We start from the raw sequence: 24,917 nt of genomic DNA on the forward strand, positions 1-24,917 counted from the left end.
TACCGTGAACGGAGTTCACTTGTATTCGCAAGTTCGAATGGAGGAAGCGGAGGGCCGTATCTCACAAATGGAGGATGTGACAGAGAGGTTGGCGACAGATAAAGATGCTAAAGAAAAGAAGATAAACGTTTTGTGGGATCGTGTTCAAATGCTTGAAAACCATAGTAAGAGGAATAAATGTAAGACTTGTGGGGCTGAAAGAGAAGTATGGAACGAACGGCACCTTGGAGAGATGTGTGAAGAAAGTTTTGAGTGAAGGCCTGGGGATCGACATGGAGGGCGAATTCGAAATTGAGAGAGCCCATCGAATACTGGCTCCCATGCCGAGTGAGGATCAACCGCCGAGACCGGTGCTGATCAGGTTTTTGAGGCAGTCAGCGCGGGAAAAGGTACTTCGAGCCGCGCGGGAGCACCGGGGAATCGAGTGGGAGGATGTTAAGTTATCCGTGTTTCCCGACATGACGAAGGAGCTGGCTGAAAAAAGAAAGACCTTTTTGCCTGCCAAGAAATCGCTTCAACAGCTAAACGTGAGATAGGGGAGAGGCGGGACGATTGAAACGCGGGACGGATGAAACACTGAGATTTCCTTGAAAACCACTCATGTCATGTACGTCAAATTTCGTCAGCACGTACAGCACGCAATGCCTAACATACCCGCGAAAAGATTTCTTCTTTACGTCGTGCCGTTTTGGAGTTAAAGCCGCAAAGCTGTTTTTGAATGCGGTGAGTGAATTCTTTCGTGCAGTACTTTTTTTTGACTGACAAGTTGGATTTATTGTTTCATGTGCCATTGTAATGATAATACGGCAGGTGTATTAGTACTGCAACACACCCTTAAGTGTGCAATATCAGAGTTTTTTAGTTTAAGAGCAAAAGAGGTTTAAATGACAGGATGCGCTGTCGGGACGGTTGAAACAGTGTCTTCGTCAAAATAGCCTGTTAGAAAGATTACAAAATGCGCATAGGCTTATCGCCTATTGTTTATTGGGCGACAGAACAAAAATGGTTAATATGAACCTTTAAATGAAAATAAATTACAAAATATGTTTGTAACAATATGTACATAAGTTACTTGTCAGGTGTTGTTCACAAAAATAAGCATTAGATGAATAGTTGCCATTTAAACTGTTATGTTTCATCCGTCCCACCCCTGTGTTTCAACCGTCCCGCCTGACAAAGCACAACTCCCGTTCAAAGTCATATTTTACTTAAATCATTCTATATTTGTACCGAATAACACATGATACTAAGAGAACACATATGTGAGTTGTTAATCACAAAAAAATAAAAAATCTATCTGTAACCTTATCTTAGAAAACGACATTTATCTGAAAAGTGTTTCAACTGTCCCGGCTCTCCCCTACGCTTGCTTTCCCTGCTACCTTGAGATTTACTTGGAAAGGTAGAAACCGTAGTTTCACCAGCATGAGTTTGCAACAATTTTTGTTTGTTTTCAGGCTTTGGTTTAGAGACCAGGGACTGGTCAGAGCTCCTAGGTTCTGTTTTAAGGGAGCATTTTAAGTTACTTAATGGTGTTCGCTATGTTTTTTTCAAATTTTTCATGAAAAAAGGTCCGGTCATGACAAAGTTTACTACTAAAAATGTGTTATTGTATTTGCTAGGCAGGAAGGTCTATAAATATACAACAGTGTGTTCCTTTGTGGTTGGAATTTATTTTATCTTATTAAGTTGGCTTGAGAGAGCCAACTTACTGAAATCCTATTTAAACTTATTATTATTATTAAGTTGGCTTGAGAGAGCCAACTTACTGAAATCCTATTTAAACTTATTATTATTATTATTAGTGGTGCTTGCTGAAAGCAAGGCATCACTATTGTTATTGCTCATACTTATTATTCTTTTTTTTATTAGTGGTGCTTGCTGAAAGCAAGGCATCACTAGTGTTCTCTTGCATACTTATTAGTGGTGCTTTTTTGAAAGCATCACTATTGTTATTGCTCATACTTATTCTTCTTATTATTATTATTATTATTCTGGACAAAGTTTGGCGCGTAATGCGCCCCGCACCGTTTGTCACAGCTGACCCCTGTAGACCCCTGAGTGAGGCGTCAAATCGAGCGGCTCATTGAGGAGAGGTGTGCTATGATTTTTCTAAGCGATCGGGTGTACGATGTTCGCACAGCGGACGAAAAAGCGGCCAAAAAAGTCCCCATTGACTTTACATTGGGAGTTCTAAAAACATTTGAATCCCAACCGACGTTTTCACACACACAGACTCCAAAGGGCCTGCGTCTCTCCCTCTCTCTCTCCCCAGAGGATTTATATTATGAAGCAGTCAATAAGTAATGGCCTAAAATCTTCATAGCCACACCCTAGCAACCAGTTTCAGCACCCTAGCAACCATTAAGAGCTCCCTAGCAACCACCTTAAACAAAAAAAACCCATTTTTTTTATTTTTTTTTATTTTTTAAAGCAATTTTACTCTCGTGGCCTTGCGATATCGCTCCATGCTTGTGCCTATTCGGCCATAGGCACGAGGCCGCAGGCCGAGTGCCGTACTGAAAGGCACTCGTTATTAAAGAGCATCTTGCAGGTAAAAAAAAAAAATCTAAATGAATATATAACCGTGTATGAAAATACCATATAAAAAGATAATGCAGGATTTAAAATGTTTTAAAACGACATAAGGACACCAATTTAGTAGATAAAGTTGACTGCTCGTACAAACCGCTTTTTTTCAACATCGCGTCATTTTACGTCACACGAGGGAGACGTGTGCTGTGCTCTGCCGCAGCTCAGTGCAGAATAGGCTGGTATTCAGTAAGAGCGGTCGTGAGTCAGTGTGTTTACACTAGTTTTTGTATTTCAATTTATCATCGTCATGGTAAATTTATGTGTTTGTGGAGCTTGCAAAAACTCCAGCCTGTCAGGACATCGAGTACACCGGTTTCCTAACAAGAAAAAGGACGGTGCTATCTTTCGTGCCTGGGTGCGGTTTGTGCAGGTGAAGAGACGGGATTTCTCTTCCGCGTCGGCTTCGGAAAACGCGGTCGTGTGTAGCGTTCACTTCAGATCGGAGGATTAGGCTATCGTCCCAGCGATATGATGGAGTTCAACATGGGATACCGAAGTAAGAACCGGGTGAGACTCAGAGCTGGTGCGGTTCCTTCAGTGCACGCATCTTCGGGTTCTCCCGCCGGATGTAGGCGCGAGCACAACATCAACTGGCAAACGCAATGTAAGCGGAACGAAACTGAGCTACTCGTTATTGTGTTTGTGTGGACCGTTTATCAGTTTGGACCAGTGCAGCGCGAGCCTGATCAAGCAACACTATAACTGCGAGATCCAGTAAATAAAGCATTTGAATTCGCCACATTAGTAATAACATCGCTGCGAGAATATTCACATTTCTTCGTTATTAACGGATCAAACAGCGCTGACGTGGAAACCAGGAATAAACATGAACATGCAATGAATGCACGAACTATCCAGTGTCCACAGATCAGCAACATTCACCATGTCTTTACTGTAGTAACACTAACTGCAACCATGGAAGTTTGGCATTTTCCACTAAGGCCCAGTATGCATCCACTTCCCTGCAACACTGACTTTCCTCAGCTGTAAACATTGCCTCGCATTTCCCACACAAGCACCTATGGAACAAAAAATGTATCAGGAATAAATATCTCTCTGTCTCTCGATGAGAAACCGCTAAAGGCGGGTATACACTGTGCGATTTTCGTCCGATTTTGAGCCGAATTCTGACTCGTGCGACTCTTTTTCGGGTCGGGTCGATTTTCAGCTTTGTCGTGCGTCGTTTGTCGTGCAGTGTTCGTACAGTGTACAGGGGGAAAAGAGAGGCGATTAACCTCTCACGACCGGCAATCGTATGGTCGGATGAATTTCTGGCATGTTAGAAATTTTGGTCGCTCCTCGTGACTATATCGCACAGTTGAAGCAGTGATAAGAACCGATTGCTCTAAACTCTGTGTTTTTCCCTCACTGCGCCTGCGCGAAAACATTTCATTGCAGCAAAAAAAAAAAAAAACCCGAAAAAAACGAAAAAAGGGACATCTTTAAGTTCTGTAGTTCAAAGCTACAAATTACTGTTGCTTACCTCCAGTTCGTGTTGCAAAATGGATTAACCATTACCCACTTCTTCCAAGCCACTTGCCTCTTTTATTGTTAAAAAATGTTTTTGAAATAAAGCTGTTTTTAATTTTCATTGATGAATTATTGCAGTGTTCGGACATATTATAGACTGTTAATAATTAATTATATGTATATAATTAATTGTAATCGACCTAAATGTTTTAGACAATTTTTAATGAGAAGTAAGCTTCTAGCCTATGTAATATTTTATTATCCTCACAGCGCGTTGGTTATGCGGTGATGCGCTATGAAATTGTTGCGTGGCAATTTAATTATAGCCTATCACTCTAATAGCCTAGGCCTTCCCTAATAATAATAATAATAATAATACAACAATACTAGCCTACTAATAATTTAATATATAAATTGGAAATGCTAAATCTTCTTGATATTGATAGCTGATGCTTGTTTCGACAATATCTCTGGATAGGCTACATATGATATCATCCATAGGCACAACCCGGCACGAGGATTTATCGCGCTGATTCGCGCATATTTCACACGCATAGTGTGAGCAGTCAAGTCGCAGCTCGACGTTCGGACCGTACAGTGTGAGTACATAAATCCTGAGCTTTGGCTTTACATCGCATGCGATCTACTCGTTCAGTGTGAGTAGGTTCCTTGCTGAAATCGCACAGACATCGCACAGTGTATGCCCGCCTTAAGTTATATCACGCAACGTTAGTCTGGGCGGATATTAATGAGCATGACAAACGCCTGATCAAAGCTTAGTTTCTGTTATTGTAATATGTTCTGTCTAACATTAATCCTGGCCTGTCCCTGCTCTCTTGGCAGCCTAGCAGGCTCATAATTGTATGGCTGTGGTCCGTCAACAATTTCCTCAGCGTCCGAAATGTCATTGCGATCCACTTTTCCCTGTTGTTTGAATCGACCGCTCTCCCTCGTGCTACGTCACGCCCATTTTCAGATGCGGAAGTAAAATTTTCTCACAAAAACGACTCCAGAAGCCACTGTAGCGCATTTATAATTTTTTTAAAAAGAAAATCTAGTTCCTACATTATTTTTCTATACATTGACTTGTTGGGTCTTCTAACCTGCAAGATGCTCTTTAAAGATTTTAAGAACTCTATAAAAACTCCATAGTAACCAAACTTGAGTACCCTAGCAACCGTTTTACAAGACCTATATCTCTGCATCAGAACATCGTATAGAGATGAGGTTTGGCTCTTTTGACTCATGCTAGCAAACAGCACTTCCAACATGCTACACATGCTAGCAGTGAATAGCTACATGCAAATAGCGATTAGTTAAGTGCTAAATCATGCCAAGATCATGCTAAGAACTCTATAAAAACTCCATAGTAACCATCTGTGACAACTACCAACCACCTAGTAACACCATAGCAACCACCCAGAATACCCTAGGAACCACCTAGCAACACCCTAGCAACCACCCAGAATACCCTAGCAACACCATAGCAACCACCAAAACACCCTAGCAACCACCTAGCAACATCATAGCAACCACCCAGAACACCCTAGCAACCGCCTAGCAACACCATAGCAACCACCAAAACACCCTAGCAACCACCTAGCAACAGCATAGCAACCACCCAGAACAACCTGGCAACCGCCTAACAACATCCTAGCAACCACCAAAACACCCTAGCAACATCCTAGTAACCACCTAGAATACCCTAGCAACCGCCTAGCAACACCCTAGCAACCACCCAGAATACCCTAGCAACCGCCTAGCAACACCATAGCAACCACCCAGAACACCCTAGCAACTGCCTAGCAACCACCCAAAACACCCTAGCAACCGCCTAGCAACCACCCAGAATACCCTAGCAACCGCCTAGCAACAGCATAGCAACCACCCAGAATACCCTAGCAACAGCATAGCAACCACCCAGAACACCCTAGCAACCGCCTAGCAACCACCCAGAACACCCTAGCAACCGCCTAGCAACCACCCAGTATACCCTAGCAACCGCCTAGCAACACCATAGCAACCACCCAGAACACCCTAGCAACTGCCTAGCAACCACCCAGAACACCCTAGCAACCAACTTGAATACCCTAGCAACCACCTAGCAACAGCATAGCAACCACCCAGAACACCCTAGCAACAGCATAGCAACCACCCAGAACACCCTAGCAACCACCTAGCAACCACCCAAAATACCTTAGCAACCGCCTAGCAACATCCTAGCAACCACCCAAAACACCCTAGCAACTGCCTAGCAACCACCCAGAACACCCTAGCAATCACCAAAAATACCTTAGCAACCGCCCAGAACACCATAGCAACCGCCTAGTAACACCATAGCAACTATCCAGAATACCATAGCAACACCCTAGCAACTGCCCAGCAACACCCTAGCAACCGCCCATAATGCCGCCGGGGTGGCAGTGGCTCAGTGGTTCATGTAGGTTGTCTACAAACCGAAAGGTTGGTGTCGAGGTGTCCATGAGCAAGACACCTAACCCCAGCTGCTCCCCGACGAGCTGGATGGCGCCTTGCATGGCTGACACCGCCGTCGGTGTATGAATGAATGGGTGAATGTGAGGCTATGTAAAGCGCTTTGGTGGCCATAGGTCTGTGAAAGCGCTATATAAATGCAGTCCATTCCAAATGCAGTCCATAACACCATAGCAACCACCAAGAACACCCTAGCAACTGCCTAGCAACCACCCAGAATACCCTAGCAACCACCTAGCAATCACCCACACTGTAAAAATTAAAGGTGCCTGGAGGAACCTTTTGGGGTTCTTCACTTTGCCACACCGGCGGAACCGTCTGTAGATCCTCTAGGCACCCTTTAAAAAGGGGTGGTTCTCTGAGGAACCACACAGGTTTCCTGAGGAACTCTTATATGAAGCACTGTGTGGAACAACTGTGGGTGCCTCCAGGAACCAAATGTAAAAAAAATGTTTTATTTGTATTAAATTAATTTCATGTTGTTACTACGGTTACCATAAACTTCTATTATAATAAACAAACTGAACCAAATACAAAATAAGAATTGTTTATTACATATTTTAGATCCATTTTAATACATACACTTAAATGCACTTGGGGAAAAAAGCTAGTAATAGATTAATATCAATGAATACACACAAAAAAAATTGTATAATACATACGTAACATGAATAATCAACCATGTGTATACAATAGGCTACACAAGAAAAGACATCTCAACAAAATGCATAGAAAACACGTTCCATGTAATAAATCAATGTAAAAAATTAAAATTGGCTAATTAAAAATGACCATCTTCACTTAATTTTAAAACGTGTTTCAGTTCGCTTATGTCTGACGCAACTGTTTCCAAGTCCAAAAGCTCTCTCAGATGCCAAAAACAAACAACAAACAGTGCTAATATACACTCATAGTGCTGTAATATTCCTGAAAATTATGATCCTAACCTTTATCTATATTCCGAAATCTCAGATGGTTAGTTATTCAGCTATTTTGAATCATAAAATGTTGAAGTCTGGGATGCCGTGAGACTGGAGACTGTAATGTACACTATGGCTTTTGAAAAGCTTAAATGTGTGACTTGAATCAACAGTTCCCATAAATGGTTGAGTATTCTCAATATCTAGAAACAAGATAAAGGAAGTAGAAGCAGAGGCTTCGACCCGGAAACAGTATTCCTTATGTCACAACAAGCAGAAAACATTTTCCATTTGAACAGAGTTAAGGTGCAGTAAAATTATCTGTCGTTCTGTGAATGTTCACTGGTGAATTCCAGTCATTTCAATAAGAATCCACACGATCAGCAATTTTGTGTGGTGCTTCATACATTACATTGCTACACTGCTGACAATGGTCAATGGACCTTTTTGCCTGTGTAATTTCACTAAATTCACAAATGTGACGCACCTTTACTCACTGCAACATAAAATGCAATCAATTATAAAATCTTCACAAGGGACAAGTGAGGTACTTAACGAGTTAAAAAAATGAAAAGGTGCATCAGCTTCATTTTATGTTTGTTTTTCCTCTTTTCTGGTGGATGGTCCAGGCACTTCAATGATTTTCAGGTCTACAGGAGGATTTTTATTCTTGTTCAAACTTGTATTTCTTCTCACCGAGATCCCTCCAAAGTACAAAATTTACTGTTAGTAAGGTTATTAAAGTGATAGTTGTGAAATTTAAATAATTTCCTCAGCCTTGTGACGTTCCAAACCTGTTTGACTTTCTGTCTGTGGACCCCAAAAGCACATCTCAGGCATAATGCAACCCCTGTCACCATTCAATTTCATTGCATGAAACACAAGCAGAAAAAAATTGTGTAAATCATTCATGAAACCATTCTTATGCACACTTGTCTAGTTCAATTCAATGCAACGCAACAATTTATGTAAAAATGGTTAAGCTCCAAAAATGTCCCAGAAAAGATCCTAAAAATAATCAATGAATTCACAACTCATGTGTTATGGTTTGTGTTGTAAGTCTTATGAAGCCATTTAATAGATTTTTCCTTTTTTTGTCGAAAAAGACCAAACTTGAAGTTATAATTCAGGGTTCAAATGTCTTATATTCAAATGCATATGATTAAGGTATAGCCTATAAAAAATGCATAGCATTATTGGCTCCAAACCTGTGATATTACATGAATGAGATTTGAGAGCATGAGGGAAGAAGATTTTCAGAGAATAACTGATTAAAAAACACAAGTACACAGTCAAACAATACAATTGCACACAGAGAAAGTTCATAGTAATAAAGTACTTGCATGTGGTGCAGGTAACTTACTGCAATTCAATGTTGCCACTGAAACATTGTATTGGTTGTTCTGGGGAAACAAAATAACAAAGATGATTATTCACAACATAATATTTATTGACCACTAAATGGATTCAAAATGGTATTTGAGAGAATGAGGGCACCTGTAGTAAGTAAAGTTAGGCTAAACAAAAACAGACCAAACTATATTAACCTGCTTTTGTTATTCATAACAAACGCCAATGACAGCAGGAATCAGCTAAATTGGTTAGGCTGTATATCAGCAATTTGAAGACACAGTTGTACAGAATATGTTGAATAGAATGACTAACTTTAAATCAATCTAAGACAATAAGTCAATAATTTCCATTTGTTCATTAGATCAACGTAGTTAGCATCGCGGCTAAAACCTGAATACCAGATACTGCCTACAATAAACGAGTGGTAAACACTGTAAAAACGTAGTAATGTATAATACATTTAGTTTATATAAATGTGTGTTTGAATATATAGTGAGTATTTATATTTATTTGGCGAGTTTACAAACCTTGTAACGGAGAGCCGAACAAACGGCGGAAGATGCGGCAGGCTTTGATGAGGAGAGCCGTTACTTTCTAACTCGATGACGATCAGCTGAGCTTTGTTGCGCGCGAGCAGCGCTAACATCACTGAAGCGACGACAGCAGAGGAATAGCAGCAGTTTCGTGACTGAATAAAACCTTTATCCTCCTGGTTCTTCTTCTTCAAATAATAATTTATGAAGAAGTAAAAAATATTATTTTATTACTATTATTTATTCAATAATAATTAATGATTTTTTTAAATTAATATTATTATTATTTAGTGTTGTTGTTTAAGGTTTAAATTAATCAATAAAATAGGCCTATACTAAATAAATGTAAGCTACCCAGGTGAAAAAGACGTAGGCTACTGTTAAATGTATTAAAATGCATTAAAGTAGGTTATATTTGTATTGAAGGCCTACTAAAAACACACTCAAGTACATTTTTAATAGTAGCCTACGTATTTTTCACCTGGGTATATATACTGAATCAAACTTAAGTAATAATAGGATAATAATAATATCATTCTGGCCTCACTGAACCATTGGGTTCCTCCAGATGCTGGCTTTAACATAAGAGATCCTCCAGGAACCACTTAAATGTTAAAAGATCTTCCAATAACCCTTTTATCACATTCAAGTTCCTCTATTTTCCCCCAAAGCACTTCGAGGTCTCATAGTAATGAAAAGGTGCATGACTCCAGAACCTCTGAACTAAATACAAAGTGCTTAAAGGATCCCATAAGTTCCAGCAAGAACCTCAAAGATTGTCAATGCTCCTCCAGTAACCCTACTATAGGAGAAAGAGCTTTGAGGCACTTAAATTACATTTTTAAGTTCCTTGAGTATCCGACAGGATATTTGAGGCTCCTTTAGTTTTTACAGTGCAGGACACTTTAGCAACCCACTAGAAACACCCTGGCAACTTTTTAACTTTAAACTACTTCAAACTTTAAACTACTTTAAACTTTAAACTACTTTAACCTTTAAACTACTTTAAACTTTAAACTAATTTAAACTTCAAACTACTTTAAACTTTAAACTACTTTAACCTTTAAACTACTTTAAACTTTAAACTACTTTAACCTTTAAACTACTTTAAACTTTAAACTACTTTAAACTTTAAACTAATTTAAACTTCAAACTACTTTAAACTTTAAACTAATTTAAACTTCAAACTACTTTCAACTTATAACTAATTTAAACTTTAAACTAATTTAAACTTTAAACTAATTTAAACTTCAAACTACTTTAAACTTCAAACTACTTTAACCTTTAAACTACTTTAAACTTTAAACTACTTTAAACTTTAAACTAATTTAAACTTCAAACTACTTTAAACTTTAAACTAATTTAAACTTCAAACTACTTTCAACTTATAACTAATTTAAACTTTAAACTAATTTAAACTTTAAACTAATTTAAACTTCAAACTACTTTAAACTTCAAACTTCTTCAAACTTTCTGGTCCGGCTTTCTCAAGCCAACTTAAAGTTTGTCTCGACGAACTTTTTTATCTAGTTTTACTTTACCCTTTCTCCTGATGTCGATACTTCATAGTGCACTATGGTGGGGAATCATATAATATGTGTGTCTTGGAACATAAAAGGCTGTGGGAGTCCTATGAAAAGAGGCAAAGTTATGACATATTTGAAACATAATAAGGTGGATATTGCATTTATTCAGGAAACACACTTTAAAGGGGAGGAGGCTCTAAAACTGAAGTATGGGTGGGTTGGACATGTATTTCATAGCTCCTTTTCCAGTAAGCGGAATGGGGTCGCCATACTAGTGAATAAGAAGCTAAATTTTGTTCTGACTGGTGAGGTCAGGGATGGTGAAGGGAGAATGGTGTGTATACAGGCCACGATAAATGGTACTGCTGTGGTGTTATGTAACATCTACGCTCCAAATATAGGGGATCCTCATTTTTTCTATGAATTAAATAAGAATTTAGGGGAAATGGATGGCCAAATAATACTAGCCGAAGATTTTAACCAAGTGTGGGATGCTTTTATAGATAAAAGTAAATGTAGTGACCAAACATATCCTAAAGACAGAACAGCAATTCATATGATGAGTGAGGATAATGGATTAGTGGATATTTGGCGTCTTGTGAATCCACGCGAGAGGGAATACACCTTTTATTCACATTGTCATAAATCCCACTCCAGAATTGATATGTTCTTGATCTCAAATACAATGACAAAGCATGTAACACACTGTAAAATAAATGCTATTGCCTTATCAGATCATGCTGCCGTGACGTTAGGCATTGATATTAATTGTGACAAAGAGCGAAATGGCAGATTAAACACCTCACTGTTGTCTCATGAGGCCTTTAGTTCATCGTTAAAAGAAGATTTACAGTCTTTCTTAGAAATTAATACTGGTAGTACTGATAGAAGAGCAACTGAATGGGAAGCATCTAAGGCATATGTTAGAGGGAAGATAAAAGGTTATGCTTCTAAAAGGAAAAGGGAGGATCGGGACAGAATACAGGAATTAGACAACAAAATTAAGAATCATGAAAAACAATTATCCCAATGTTTCTCAAATCAATTATATCAAGATATTTGTAAACTTAAATTTGAACTCCAGGAAATTTATAATAAAAAGGTGGAATATGCCTTATTCAGATTGGGAACGACTTTCTATGAGGAAGGGGAGAAAACTGGTAAATTGCTCGCTAGACAGCTGAAGCAAAAAAATACATGTAATTTGATATCAGCTATTAAGAAAGGAAACAGAGTAGTAACGTCAACTAAGGAGATAAATGATGTTTTACAGAAGTTTTACAAAGATTTATATACAGCTGATATTAGTCCTAAACAAGAAGAATTGAATAGTTTTTTCTCCAAACTCAAACTGCCTAAATTGTCCTCAGAGGAGATGAATATGCTAGAAGGCCCAATAACAGAACTTGAAGTCAAAAAAGCTGTATCTATTATGAGGAATGGAAAGTCAGCAGGGTTAGATGGGCTCCCGGTAGAATATTATAAACAGTATATAGACTTACTTGCACCCACCTTAACAGAAGTATATAATGAGGCATATGCTACTGGATTTCTTCCCTCTTCTTTTAACGATGCTCTAATATCAGTGATTCTTAAGAAAGATAGGGATCCAACCAAGGGCGTAGATTTGGTTTGAACATTGGGGGGGTTGAAAAATTATTCAGCATATTTTTCATGTGATCATGGTATAAATATTGGGGGGGTTGTAATGCATAGATTTAAATATTGGGGGGGTTATCTCCCCCCTAACCCCCCCACAAACTACGCCCCTGGATCCAACTGAACCCTCAAATCTTCGTCCAATAAGTTTGATTAATGTAGACTGCAAGATCCTGAGCAAAATTCTTGCGTTACGTTTAGAAAAGGTATTATTTGACACCTCTTAAGGCCCGTTCACACCAAGCACGATAACTATAAAGATAACGACAAAGATAACTATATATGCGTCCACACCAACGAACGATAACGGTCTTTTTATTCTAAGCACGCGCGCGCGCGCCCCATTTTAAATGCGCGAGACCTTTAAATTAGAATGGATTCTGATTGACTGTCAGTGTTTTATCGTTTGACAGCTGAAAAAAAATCGTTCTGAAAGTGATCCCAACGATATCGTTCCTCATATCTTTATCGTTATAGTTGTGGTGTGAACTCTGTTATTCTTTAATATGGAGAACGATTTTTAGAATTATATCTTTATCGTTATCTTTATAGTTATCGTCCTTGGTGTGAACGGGCCTTTAGACTCAATAGAATGGGTCTGACAAATAATGATGTTTGTTGGAAATGTCAAAAGGATAGAGGTACTTTTATTCATTGTATCTGGGAATGTCCAATTATTCAACCTTTATGGCAACAAACCTTAAATATTTTGAGCAAATGACTTGGAACAACAATACCGTTATTACCAAGGTTGTGCCTATTAGGAGACAGGGAACAGATGCCAAATACTTCAAAGGGAGAGTTTGCAGTAATTATGGTGGGGGTCTCTGTAACGGCTAGAGTCATCCTGAAACACTGGAAAACTCCAGAAACCCCAGAGTTAAAAGAATGGGTCAACATAATGACCAAGACAGCTTCATACGAACGTTTGCTTTGCAAACTACATAATAAGAACAAAGCAGGGGTCCCGGTGGATATTCCAGTTTGGGAAGATTTTTGGTCCTTTGTGACGCTGTCTTTACATGTGAAACAATAATTTTTATTTTTTTTTATTTTTTATTTTTTTATTTTTTATATATATATATATATATTTTTTTTTTCATTATTATTATTACCAATGTAATTTTCATTTATTTATTTTCTCTGACCATTTGTTAATACATCTACTTCTGTTAAGTTCAACCACTGTAATATTCTGGCCTTGCAAGCAGTATTGATACATTTATTGTCATGTACTGGATGAAAAGAATAAAAACTTGAATTACAAAAAAAAAAAAAAAACAGGCCTACATAACTGATAACAAAAAAAAAACTGAGAAGAATTATAAAGAATTAAAATGAAAACCCATCCAATGTGAAGTGTCACAAAGGGAATTCTGGGAATGTCAGTTTACGGCTTTTCACTGTAAATTATAAGATGATTTGTTCTTTTTAGTCCCCAAAACAGTACATTTAACAGTACTGTACAATTACATGTATAGTTTTATCTAGCAGTTTTTCCTTACTGTTAACCAATCTTTTACTGTAGATTTTTTACAGTTAAAATTACAATATTTTCAGTACAGTGTTCAGGAAACGATGGAAAGAAGAACTAACCACTTGCCATTTTTGAACTTCACTCACTTTGAACCTTAATGGCTGTAGACAAGCTGATGAAAAACAGAGCAGGTTCTGCTATAAATAAGGAAAGGCAGAATGAGCTTTTATCTCCCTACTCAGATGAGGAGAAAATGGGTGGAGTACGTGTTTTTGAGATAAGAGCAGCAGAGAGCACATTTGGAGTCTGTTATAAATGTCTAACCCATTTTCTGACCGTTTCAAATAGTTGAGGTAAAGGAGGACATTCAGATTCTCTGATAAAAGAGGAAGAAAATACTGCGCAATACATTGGATGGGTGTGCATTACAGTTTCCTTGGTATTTATTTGACTTTGACTTTCTGGAAAGATATGATCAGAGTTTTTTTCTGAAGGGTCAGCAGAGCAGTGCTTCAAGGTTCCCTGTTTGAATCATTCAACTTTTTTTTGTGGTTGAATACACACAGAAACCATGGTTTTGATTGCTATGGAAATACAAACACTGAAGTTAGCCATGTATCCCCAAAACATACATAAAAAAAGTACAAAATAAATCATAATGATGATGTTAACAATTTAACATCAGAGGACAGAGGAGGAAAACATCACTGTAACTAGGCAGTGTTTTCACATTAAAGTGTGAGGTGGGATAGCCTACTCTTGCTGGGGAACACCCTTACACTGACTCACACATTCCATTTAGCCTAAATCTGTATGGAAATTGGAGACTGCCTTCAAGACCTTACCAGACTGGATTCATTTCATTTTTTCACACTTTTGTTATTCAAATAGGCGTATACGTGCATTCAATAGCAACAGCAGTCATTCATTTGGGCTATACAATAAACACTCTTAATCATGCACAGCTGTTGGAGATGTTTTTGCCATGTTTTACACCTCAAAGTCATCCACAATGTAAAACGTGCATATTTCTCCAGTACGTGGTAGGCTGTACTGTATGCATATTTTCTGTTTGTATGGAATACCAGATACATAGGCCTACCAAAACATGTAAAAGTTTACTTTTTAATGTTCTTTGATAAATATAAAGTTCATACAAACAGCATTTATTTGAAATATATATATTTATAATTTATATAAAAATATAAATGTTTTTGATCAATTTAATGCGTCCTTGCTGAATAAAAGTATTATTCATTTCTTTTAAAATAAAAAAATAAAAAAATCTTACTGGCCCAAACTTTTGAACAGTTGTGTAGCCTATAGAACTACATATAGTTGCCAAATAAAACCATTATACTGTCAAAAATACATGTTTAAAAGTGTATAGTGAGCTGCACAGTAAGCACGCAGTTATTCATAGCGAGAAACACAGCTAATATAATTGAGTGATATTTTAATCTCTGGGGAGGAGATTTAGGAGGGGGACTTAGACGTCATAGAATGGGCGTGTTTCTATGGTTGCCTTCTAATGTTTAGTCGTACATGCGAATCCATGAAGCGCCTCCTTTTAGCTTATATGTTGACACTTATATGTCAACTTTTTTATTTCATTCTCCGGGAAAGTGACCAGTGAACTTATCATGGGGAATATCTTTGTCCGTGTAGAGCTTTCCTGTTGTTTAATCTTTATGCCTTCAGCCCGCTAAATTTTCTTTCAGTTGTTGTATATTCACGACAAGTGTTAGGCTAACTGTTTAAAAAGACAAATCTATTTAAGAGACGATGACATGTGTAAAGACTTGGCCGCTGCTTCTTCTGCTGTTCTCACTGTTCTCTGTGGTGAAAGGTAAGATGATTTTCCTCACCGGTGACTGAAATTAGACGTCTAGAGTATAGTTTTTAAACCCATGTAAGTTTAAACTACATACGCTTTTCAATGCATTTAAATAGCCTGAGCAATTTATTAAAGAGATGTTTCTGAGGTAGTTAGACTTGTGTTTCTAAAGTATTTAAAGTAATTTTTTTCTGCGTTTTCAACATTAAGATGTTATGTGGAAAAAAAACATTGTTTGGATAAACCGGCTACTGCAAAACCACGAGATAATTTGGTTTGGTTTGGTCCAAATCAACCTTTTTTTTTTTTTTTTTATTGATTGAAATGGTTTTTTTTTTTTTTTTTTTTTTTTTGACAGAATCTCTAAAATGAATAAAGTGGAAAAAAGATAATAGGGTATAAAACTATGTATTTTTTGGAACTTTCCTGTAGGTGGAGCCACAATACATTTGTCAAGTGCATACATTTGACTGCTTTCAGGCTTTGTAATGCAATTAAAATACAATTACAAAGGAACATTACTGCCCTAAATTTGGGGTTGGTAAGATTGTTTATGTTTTTGTCATACAGTAACATTGTGAAATACTAGTCCTATTGCAATTTAAAATCATTAAATTGCTATTTCTTCCTGAGATAGTAAAGTTGAATTTTCAGCATCATTACTCCAGTTTTCAGTGTCACGTGAAATCCTTCAGAAATCATTCTAATATGCTGATTTAGTGCTCAGAAATACATTTCTTATTATTATCAATGTTCAAAACAGTTGTGCTGCCTAATGTTTTGTGTAAACCATGATATGTTTTTTTTTCAATAAGTCTTATTGACCCTAAACTTTTGAACGTATGACTAAATTCAAGTATTTTGGTTGATAATCTATCTTGTGTCTGTGGTTTATTTAGCAGATTGTCAGTTTCCTTTTTTGAATGGCAAATTTATCTTATCTGAGGAATCCATAAAGAAGAATAATTTCCCAGAGGATTCCAAAGCATTTGTGGAGTGTCCTAAAGGACAGGAGAGAGAGGAAGGTTCAGATTCAATCATCTGCAAGAATGGGACTTGGAGTGCCGTGGAATTAATCTGTAAAAGTAATTGATTTTTGATTTTTGAATTGGGCCGTTCCCTCTGAACAAAATGGTGTCCAGAAAGGTATATGTTGTAAACTTCTCTGTTTGCACTCATTTCAGAGATAGACTGTGGATTACCTGAAGTTTCACCACATATGAACTACTCCATGCCAGATGGAACATTGTTTGGTGCCTTCATTCAACCTAAATGTGAGAGGAGGTAAGAACTGCTGCGGCCCCTGCTGTCCATCCATTGCACTCAAAATTTAGCAAATGACTTATTTCTTTTTTCTTGAAACCAGATATGACCTGGAAGGATCAAGTTTCAGGCAATGTCTTGTATCTGGCTGGGGCGGAAAGTCTGAATGTATATGTGAGTCCTCATCTTTGCATTTATTTTATTATTATTTTTTATTTGATTTTATTTCAGTTAAAAACTAAAACTAAAACTAAAAACTATAATAATCCTTATGCACATTCAATATTAACATCAATGTTGTCGAGAACAACTTTACAAAAAGTCAGAGATGTTGTAACAGCCTCTGTCTTCATGTCTTTCATAGTGATAACGTGTGACGAGCCAGCTTCAATTGAGCATGGAAAGTTCGTCAAGCCCAGGAATATTCCAGAGGTTGATGATGTCATTGAATATTCCTGCCATGAAAACTACACCCTCTCTGGAAACAGATTCATTACATGTGGGGAAAATTGGGTATATAATTCACCACCTCCAGAATGCAAAGGTTAGTTTTTGGAATTAAAGTTTTTACTCCAGTATATTCCAAGCATAAAATCACACACAATCATCAAATGCTCAACACTGCTGCATTCCTGTCGCTCAAGCAGTAGAGCATGGCGCTAGCGACGCTGAGGTCATGGCTTCAATTCCTAGGGAATGCATGAGCTGTTTTGAAGGATGCATCAGATGTATCCTTCGTGGCCTTTAATCACCCAGAATCCTTTGCACACATTTAAATTCACGAAAATAAACGGACGGAAAATAAAAGCAGTCGGTACTGAGCTTGTTATGAAATGTAAGACAAAAATAATGAGGACTCTAGCCTGCAAGCCTCAGAAGGACTAGACTAAAAAAAGGTAGGATGCAGCCTTCCGTTTGAGAAACACTCTATGGCTCTCTAGCGTTTAAAAAAGGCTTAAGAGATATAACCAGTTCAGATGAAAAGGCCATAAAGCTGACTAGCTGAAGACTTTACTGTAGTTATAAGCATTAATAGACATGGAACTTCCAGCACAGCGCTACAACAACCCATAATGAAAAGACCCTTCACAATAGGTAACGCTTTACAATGAACTCTGTTAGAGAGTGAAATATGGCAACTTATCTGTTGAGTAATAAAAACGTGACGTATGTATGCAATTTCCCGCGAAAACCATCCCCAGTCTAAACCTTAAGTAGTCTGAGCATGTATTTGGACTCGCTTGCGGTGGTGCATTGTGGTGTTGCAGAAGCATCATGAGCATGAAGCATCAAGAGCAAGTTAGAACTGGTGGAACATTTCTAGAAGCCTGCAGAACTCATCTTGCTTTTCTTGCACAACACAGTTTCATTGTCCTTTCTCTATTGCATTTTATTGTTTGGTTCCCTTACTGACCTGTTTATTTATGTTTGCCTAAGCTTGCATCTCTAGGTAACCTATACCTGAAGGTCATCTTTTTCTTGTTCAGCAGTTCCTTCAGGCCTTTTATGATTTATGGATTTTCGTTTTTGTTTTTTAGTTGTTTTTTTTATGTTAGTTGTATATGTATTGGGGGTAGTAGGTGGCTGTGTGTAGCAGTGCTATGGAGTATGCAGTAAAAGAAAAAGAAAAAAAGAGTGGGAGTTGTAATAGTGAGAAGAGGAAAATTGTTTTGTTTTTTTACGAACAATACCAAGCATTTTTGTTTAAGGTTCACTAACCAATATGCAGAATCAATTTTTTTATATTAATTTTACTAGATTTATTTTGGCTCATTGAATGAGATTAACAATAAAACTGTATGTTTGTACATATTTATTATTACAATATGTCAATATATTAATATTAACTAAAACATGAATTATTATTAATCATTAAAATGCAAATATATCTATGAAATATTGTTTTGAGATCTAAATAGCAGAAATTTTGGGTTATATCTACCCATTAAACTTGAAATGCTACTGTTTCTGTCCTGAGAATAAATGGTTGTTAAAATTTAAAAAGTAAAATTAAAAGTAGAAAAGTAAGTAGTCACCAGTTGACACTGTTGTTTCCACTGTTGTGGTTTAATGGGTGTGATTTTTTTTTTTTTTTTTTTTAAGCGTTCCACCAAATTGAGCCATTTATTGGCACATCTGATATTGAAGAACTAATAAACATTTCAGTAATGTTTAAAACAGAAATCTCTGTAAATGTTTCTTTCCAGAGAAACATTTAGTCTTGGTTTATAAAACGATTTGGAACCTTGTTTTGACATTTGATTGGGCTCTACTTCACATTACTGAAATTCCATGCAATGCTGCAGTGTTCCAGATGTCCTTATGTGGTTTCATTACTATATTTTGCATATTACGTTCTGCCAGTATTTACTGCTTTACAGAAAAACATTTTTATCAACTTAAATCCAGTTTCCTTTCTATTCTCAGAAATTGAATGTCAAGTTCCTGAAATTAGTTTCGGCAACCAGACTGAAGGAAATCCTCCATACTCTTATAAAAGTAAAGCCACGTTTAAATGCTGGCCAGGTTACAGGATGAAAGGTTTTGCTACGTCAGTGTGTGAAGAGAGTGGCTGGTCTGCCCTTCCTGCCTGTGTTGAAGGTAAGCTTAACCTTCTGAGTGCTAAAATGGATGGATTTTTTTTCCCCAAGGTGTGGATATGAGTGATAAGTAGACCCGTACAGAATCTGCAGCGTTTCCTGCGCTGATTCCAAGGGAAACTCTTGTTGAGGTGGCTGAAATACATTGATATTAGTACTGTATGCTTACTACATAAAGCATACTTAAAAATATACTTGAACTTTACTGAAGTATACTTAATAAAATGAATCAGAAGTATACTTTTTTTTGTAAAGGTTATGTTGCCATCAACTGAACTGCCGAGTTTACAACATGTGGAATGTTGTATTGAAAAAGGTGGCAAAAGTAGATGATGACATGCTAATATTTTCTTTCAGTCCTCATAAAACAGAATACAGCAACCACTATCACAAACAAAACCACAACAGCAAGAGTCACAGCCACAGAAACAGTCACAGCCACAACAACAGCAACAGTCACAGCCACAGAAACAGTCACAGCCACAACAACAGAAACAGTCACAGCCACAACAACAGCAACAGTCACAGCCACAGTCACAGCCACAGCCAGAGCCACCACCCATTCACAGGGTAGGAAGTCCAGCCCATATAGCATTCTTTATTGTGATTCCTGATTATTTGTTATGGTTATGCTGTAATGGTTATTGTGATTGTTATTGTGTATTTTATTGCAGGAAGACCTGAAAAACAGTCCAATTCTGAACCACTGAGTGAGTCATCCTTTAAACCCAATGATACATCTGCTACTGAATTAAATGTCGTGACTGCATCACCCACAGGGAAAGAAATGCGGTTACTGAAGTCAGAGCTGTGTTTGATGTGCAGCATAATGTCACCATATAATCTAACGGTCAATGATGATAATAAGTTTGTATATTTTAAGTTTAAAGTAAGAGGGGTGATCACTACTGTGACCGAGGGCCACATATCAATTAAATGTTTATTTCCTTTTGTTCATGTATTTCTAATAACACAACGGTTGATCTTTCAGGAATTTGTCTTTGGATCGTGTTTGTTGTCGGTAAGCATCTGAATGATTTGGATTAAACTATAGACTTTTATATAAAATTATGTTTAGTGATATATATACTGTTCAAAAGTTTGGGGTCATTGCATTTTTTTTTTTTTTGCTGTTGAGAGAAATGAATGCTTTTATTCAACAAGGACACATTAAATTGATCAAAAGTGCAGTAAAGACATTTTTGATGTTACAAAAGATTTCTGTTTCAAAATGCTGTAATTTTGAACATTCTATTTATAATCCTGAAAAAACGGTTTATCATGGTTTCTAGAAAAATATGAAGCAGCACAATCAGAATGACTTCTGAAGGATCATGTGAGACTAAAGACTGGAGAAATGGTGCAGAAAATTTAGCTTTACCATCACAAGAATAAATTATATTTGAAAATATTAAAATATTGAAAACAGTTATTTTTAAATTGTAATATTATTTCACAATATTAAAGTTTTTACTGCATTTTTGATCAAATAAATGCAGCCTTTGTGTGCATAAAAGACTTCTTTCAACAACATTAAAAAATATAACTGACCCCATACTTTTGAGCGAAAGTGTGTATACACCTTTTACTGTTTACTGCACTGTTTAATATTTTTTAATATAATATTTTTATATTTTCTTCGTGTTCACAGGCTGTGTTATAATCATAATTGTAGTTATATATTATAACTATAAACAGAGAGGGTGAGTATATCTTTTAATCTGTCGAATGCTTTAGTCATTCTAGCTCAGCTGACGCAAGCATGGCAGACATCAACTGCATGCTGCTTTAGACATGCATTGACTTGATGCTTTCTTTTGCTGTCTCTTGCATGAATCCTATCTTTTCATATGCTCTCCGTTTATGATAAGGGGGGACAAAAAATGCTTAACTTAGATGCATGTTTTCACTATTAATCCAGAAGCTAGCTGTCCTTGTGCTTGAATTGTAGTTGATTTGCAGCTCACTTTTAAATTGCCCCTTTTATGTTTTTTTTTGGTTTTGGATATTACCTTTCATGTAGTGTGTGATATAGCTGTTTGTGAATGTAAAAGGGCTGCAATGTTTCAAAGATCAAAGTGCAGGATAAATGGAGTTATTGTCTCACACGGGGGGAGGGGGGTTGTTTGATGGTGGGGGAGAGTCGGACAATTCTAATAGCCTTGGTCAGAGAGGGGGTACTATTGAGGGATTTGTAACAAATTTGCATACTGCCAGCCATAGTCTTCATTGGCCGCCCATGAACAACGTCTACTTTGACCCGCCCTCAAACTCTGTAAGCTGAGGCCTGGAAGAGTTTGGTATGTGCCGTTGACATGTTGATGAAAATCCACTTTGCACGCACTTTCAAAAGATGAGGACTCGGGCTCGAATTGATATTTGCTCGACAGCAATGCAGTTAATATGCTCTATGCACGAACGCTGCTGACATATTTCCGGTAGAATCTCAGCCAGCGTCTTTACTTCCACATAGCGCGTTCTATAGCGAAGTTTACTAGCGCCAAAACTTTCTTAAAATTCGTTTTCTTAGAAACGATTCGCTAGTCAGATTTCGCATGATATGAGAGAATACTCACCCTCAAAGTTGTCGATGTAGCTCGAAATATATAATTTAAAGCCCTTCTCTTTCTTACTCTTAGGAAAGAGTATATTGTTAACATCATTCACGTTAACCGCTGGAAGTTCTTGTAAACGGCGAGTGTAATTTACCATTATCTCCACCGAATGCAAAAACGGCTGAGACAAAACGCGGAAGCGATCGTGCATAGAGCCTATTTCACTGTGCGGGAATTCACATTATGGTAATTGGCTGTTTGTTTCTGATGAGCTGTAAGCAGTTGACCAATCACAACAGACTTGGGCCATCTGACCAATCAGAGAATTGTAGGCTCTCTGCAAAAAAAGTTTTTAGAGAGACTGAATCCTTTATCATACCATTTCAGAGACTGAGAGAAAAGTTCCTTTAAAAAATTAGGGCCTTTAAAATAGCATAATAGGGGCACTTTAAATTCTCAATTATTAATTAGTGTCTGTTGTACATTGACAGAAGGTCAAGGTTTCAAGGAAGTCTATTAAACTGTCCACCCTTAAATGTTTTGGAATTCCCCAGCATGCTCATCAGGTTGTTAACTATTGGCAAGTAACCTCAATCTCAAGAAGAAATTATTGCTGATGTACCATGTGAAAAAACATTACAGTATGTCTGGGCACATAATGATCTGCAGAATGTAAAAACAAAAAAAACACATTTTAATTAAAAGGTCTGCTGTCACAAAGGAAAGATTGGCCTGGTGCTGCTAACAAAATGACAAAAATAACTATGCAGAGCTAATGTCTGACCAGATACTAATTACATCCAAACAGCACGCAGAACGAATGGCTAATTGAATATTAACAAAAAATGAATGTGTCCAATAAATAATGTATTATAATGACTCTATCTCCTCATTTGATAATGGTGCATAGTTCATACGATACTGGAGAAGACAAGTGGGAAAACCAAGTCTTAAAACAATATCAAAGTCTGGAAACCCAAGGTATTTACCCGTCAAAATCTTCATAAGCTTAATATGAGGTTTCTTTTGTTGTACAGTCACAATCAAATGCCTTCATCTCATACTAATACACTCATAGTTAGAGAGTTTTTTCTGGCATTAGTTGCAAAATAGTCTCCATTAATTATTCTTAATGTATTCTTGTGTTGAATAACAGCAATGTTTCATTTTCCTCAATGTGTTTTCTCTGGACTCTCCACTACAGGGCAAATAATCGGACGGCTCCTTTGATCTAGCGCTGTTCCTGCAAGTGGACTGCTTGAAATTTAAGTTTTAAACTTCAGTGTTGTATTTTATAAACTAGATATTTTATTTATTTATAATTGCTATGTAATGTTTTGCTTCCAGTTATTGATGAAAACACAAGATGGTATTTTTGTATATTTTAATAAAGATGTTTGAAATACTCGATTGTGTTCTCCCTCTCAGTATGACTAAATCCTGACCTCAGAATTTCCCCATCTCATAATCAAGAACCCACCCAAAAGGATCTCCCAAAAGGCACATGTTTCCACTCATGTCTATTCACTTTTTAAAAGCGCAGTTTTAGTCAGACATTGTAAAGTGAGATATTGATAGTGCACCACAGCCTGGATCAGGTTTTCTGTGACCATATGGTGAGGAAACCTGATCCCGAATGAGCAGACGTTCTTGATGCGAGTTGTAATAATAGTTGTTTCACTCCCCTTTCAAAAGTATTCCTTTTACGTCAGCAGTAGACCAAACAACAATGTGGTTACCAGGACAATGGCAGAGATAGTTGCTGCTATTCAAGTCAAATACTTCATCAACTGTAGAGTCATTTGGACAATGTGCTATACAAAGACCTTGGCCAATCCCATGAAAGCAAAGAGAAACTCTCAAAAAGCTGTAAGAAGATTTCTGACAGCTTTTTTATTTTCTCAAAAATGTACAAAATGTTATTTATTCATTTATGTTTTAATTGTTGAAGAGCAAACCTTGCTGCTTGGCAAGTGTGGAAAACTGGGTGGACAAGATGTTATGTGGTAGCTAATTGTTTCCACCCATTTGATTGTTTCCTGGTTTTAAATCGTAAGTCAGATCGCTTAGAAAAGCTTCTCGCTTCAAGCTGTGCTTAGCACAAACATTTGGTCGAAGTACACGCTAAAGTGTAAAACTATAGGCTTAGTCATTTTTTGAAATCCCTAACCTTAGTTTGTTCAATAATAATAGTGATGGTAACTCCTAAAAAAAGGTTACATATAGAAGCTTAAAGGGGACATTCACCCAAAAATGAAAATTCACCCAAAAATGAAAGTCCTGTCATCATATACTCACCCTCAAGTTGTTCCAAACCTGTATGAACAACAACAAAAAGATATTTTGAAGAATATTGGTAACCAAACAGTTGATGGGCCCCATTGACTTCCATAGTAGTCAATAGGGACCATCAACTGTTTGGTTACCAACATTCTTTAAAATATCTTATTTTGTGTTTAGCAGAAGAAAGAAATTCATACAGGTTTGGAACAACTTGAGGGTGAGTAAATGATGACAGAATTTTTTGTTTTTGGGTAAACTATTCCTTTAAAGAGTTCTGTAACTCTAATCTAAATCTAATAAAACACACAAATTTCTAACACGCTAACTGCATTAAGAGCAGTTAGCAGGACAAC

At 37.1% G+C, this 24,917-nt stretch overlaps 1 protein-coding gene across 4 annotated transcripts; it reads left to right on the forward strand.

The window, feature by feature from the left end:
* The first annotated feature begins 596 nt into the window (after nt 1-596).
* On the forward strand, nt 597-23,691 carry LOC311091710 (membrane cofactor protein). Of its 4 annotated transcripts, none has more exons than XM_084127741.1 (12): nt 597-723; nt 16,766-16,948; nt 17,048-17,147; nt 17,230-17,300; nt 17,491-17,670; nt 19,554-19,727; nt 20,084-20,296; nt 20,401-20,436; nt 20,718-20,747; nt 21,378-21,429; nt 23,192-23,262; nt 23,486-23,691. In XM_084127741.1, exons 3-12 carry the CDS (start codon nt 17,083-17,085, stop codon nt 23,509-23,511), a joined length of 918 nt encoding a protein of 305 aa, XP_083983867.1. In that variant the 5' UTR covers nt 597-723; nt 16,766-16,948; nt 17,048-17,082; the 3' UTR covers nt 23,512-23,691. The 4 variants fall into 4 exon arrangements, with proteins under 4 accessions (XP_083983867.1, XP_083983864.1, XP_083983866.1 ...); XM_084127738.1 differs by lacking the exon at nt 597-723 and adding an exon at nt 15,518-15,875 and having other exon boundaries at nt 16,763-16,948; XM_084127739.1 differs by lacking the exon at nt 597-723 and adding an exon at nt 15,673-15,875.
* Nucleotides 23,692-24,917: the final 1,226 nt, after the last annotated feature.

This window comes from Abramis brama (assembly GCF_963993115.1).
Source record: "Abramis brama genome assembly, chromosome: 11".
In the NCBI taxonomy this organism is placed as follows: Eukaryota; Metazoa; Chordata; class Actinopteri; order Cypriniformes; family Leuciscidae; genus Abramis; species Abramis brama.

Bases quoted from the DNA above. Each gene is read 5' to 3' on its own strand.
- LOC311091710 (XM_084127738.1), top strand. From the start codon at position 15,812: ATGACATGTGTAAAGACTTGGCCGCTGCTTCTTCTGCTGTTCTCACTG. The intron at 15,876-16,762 runs GTAAGATGATTT...TGGTTTATTTAG, and splicing joins ACTGTTCTCTGTGGTGAAAG to CAGATTGTCAGTTTCCTTTT. The intron at 20,437-20,717 runs GTGAGTCATCCT...TTGATCTTTCAG, and splicing joins GTCCAATTCTGAACCACTGA to GAATTTGTCTTTGGATCGTG.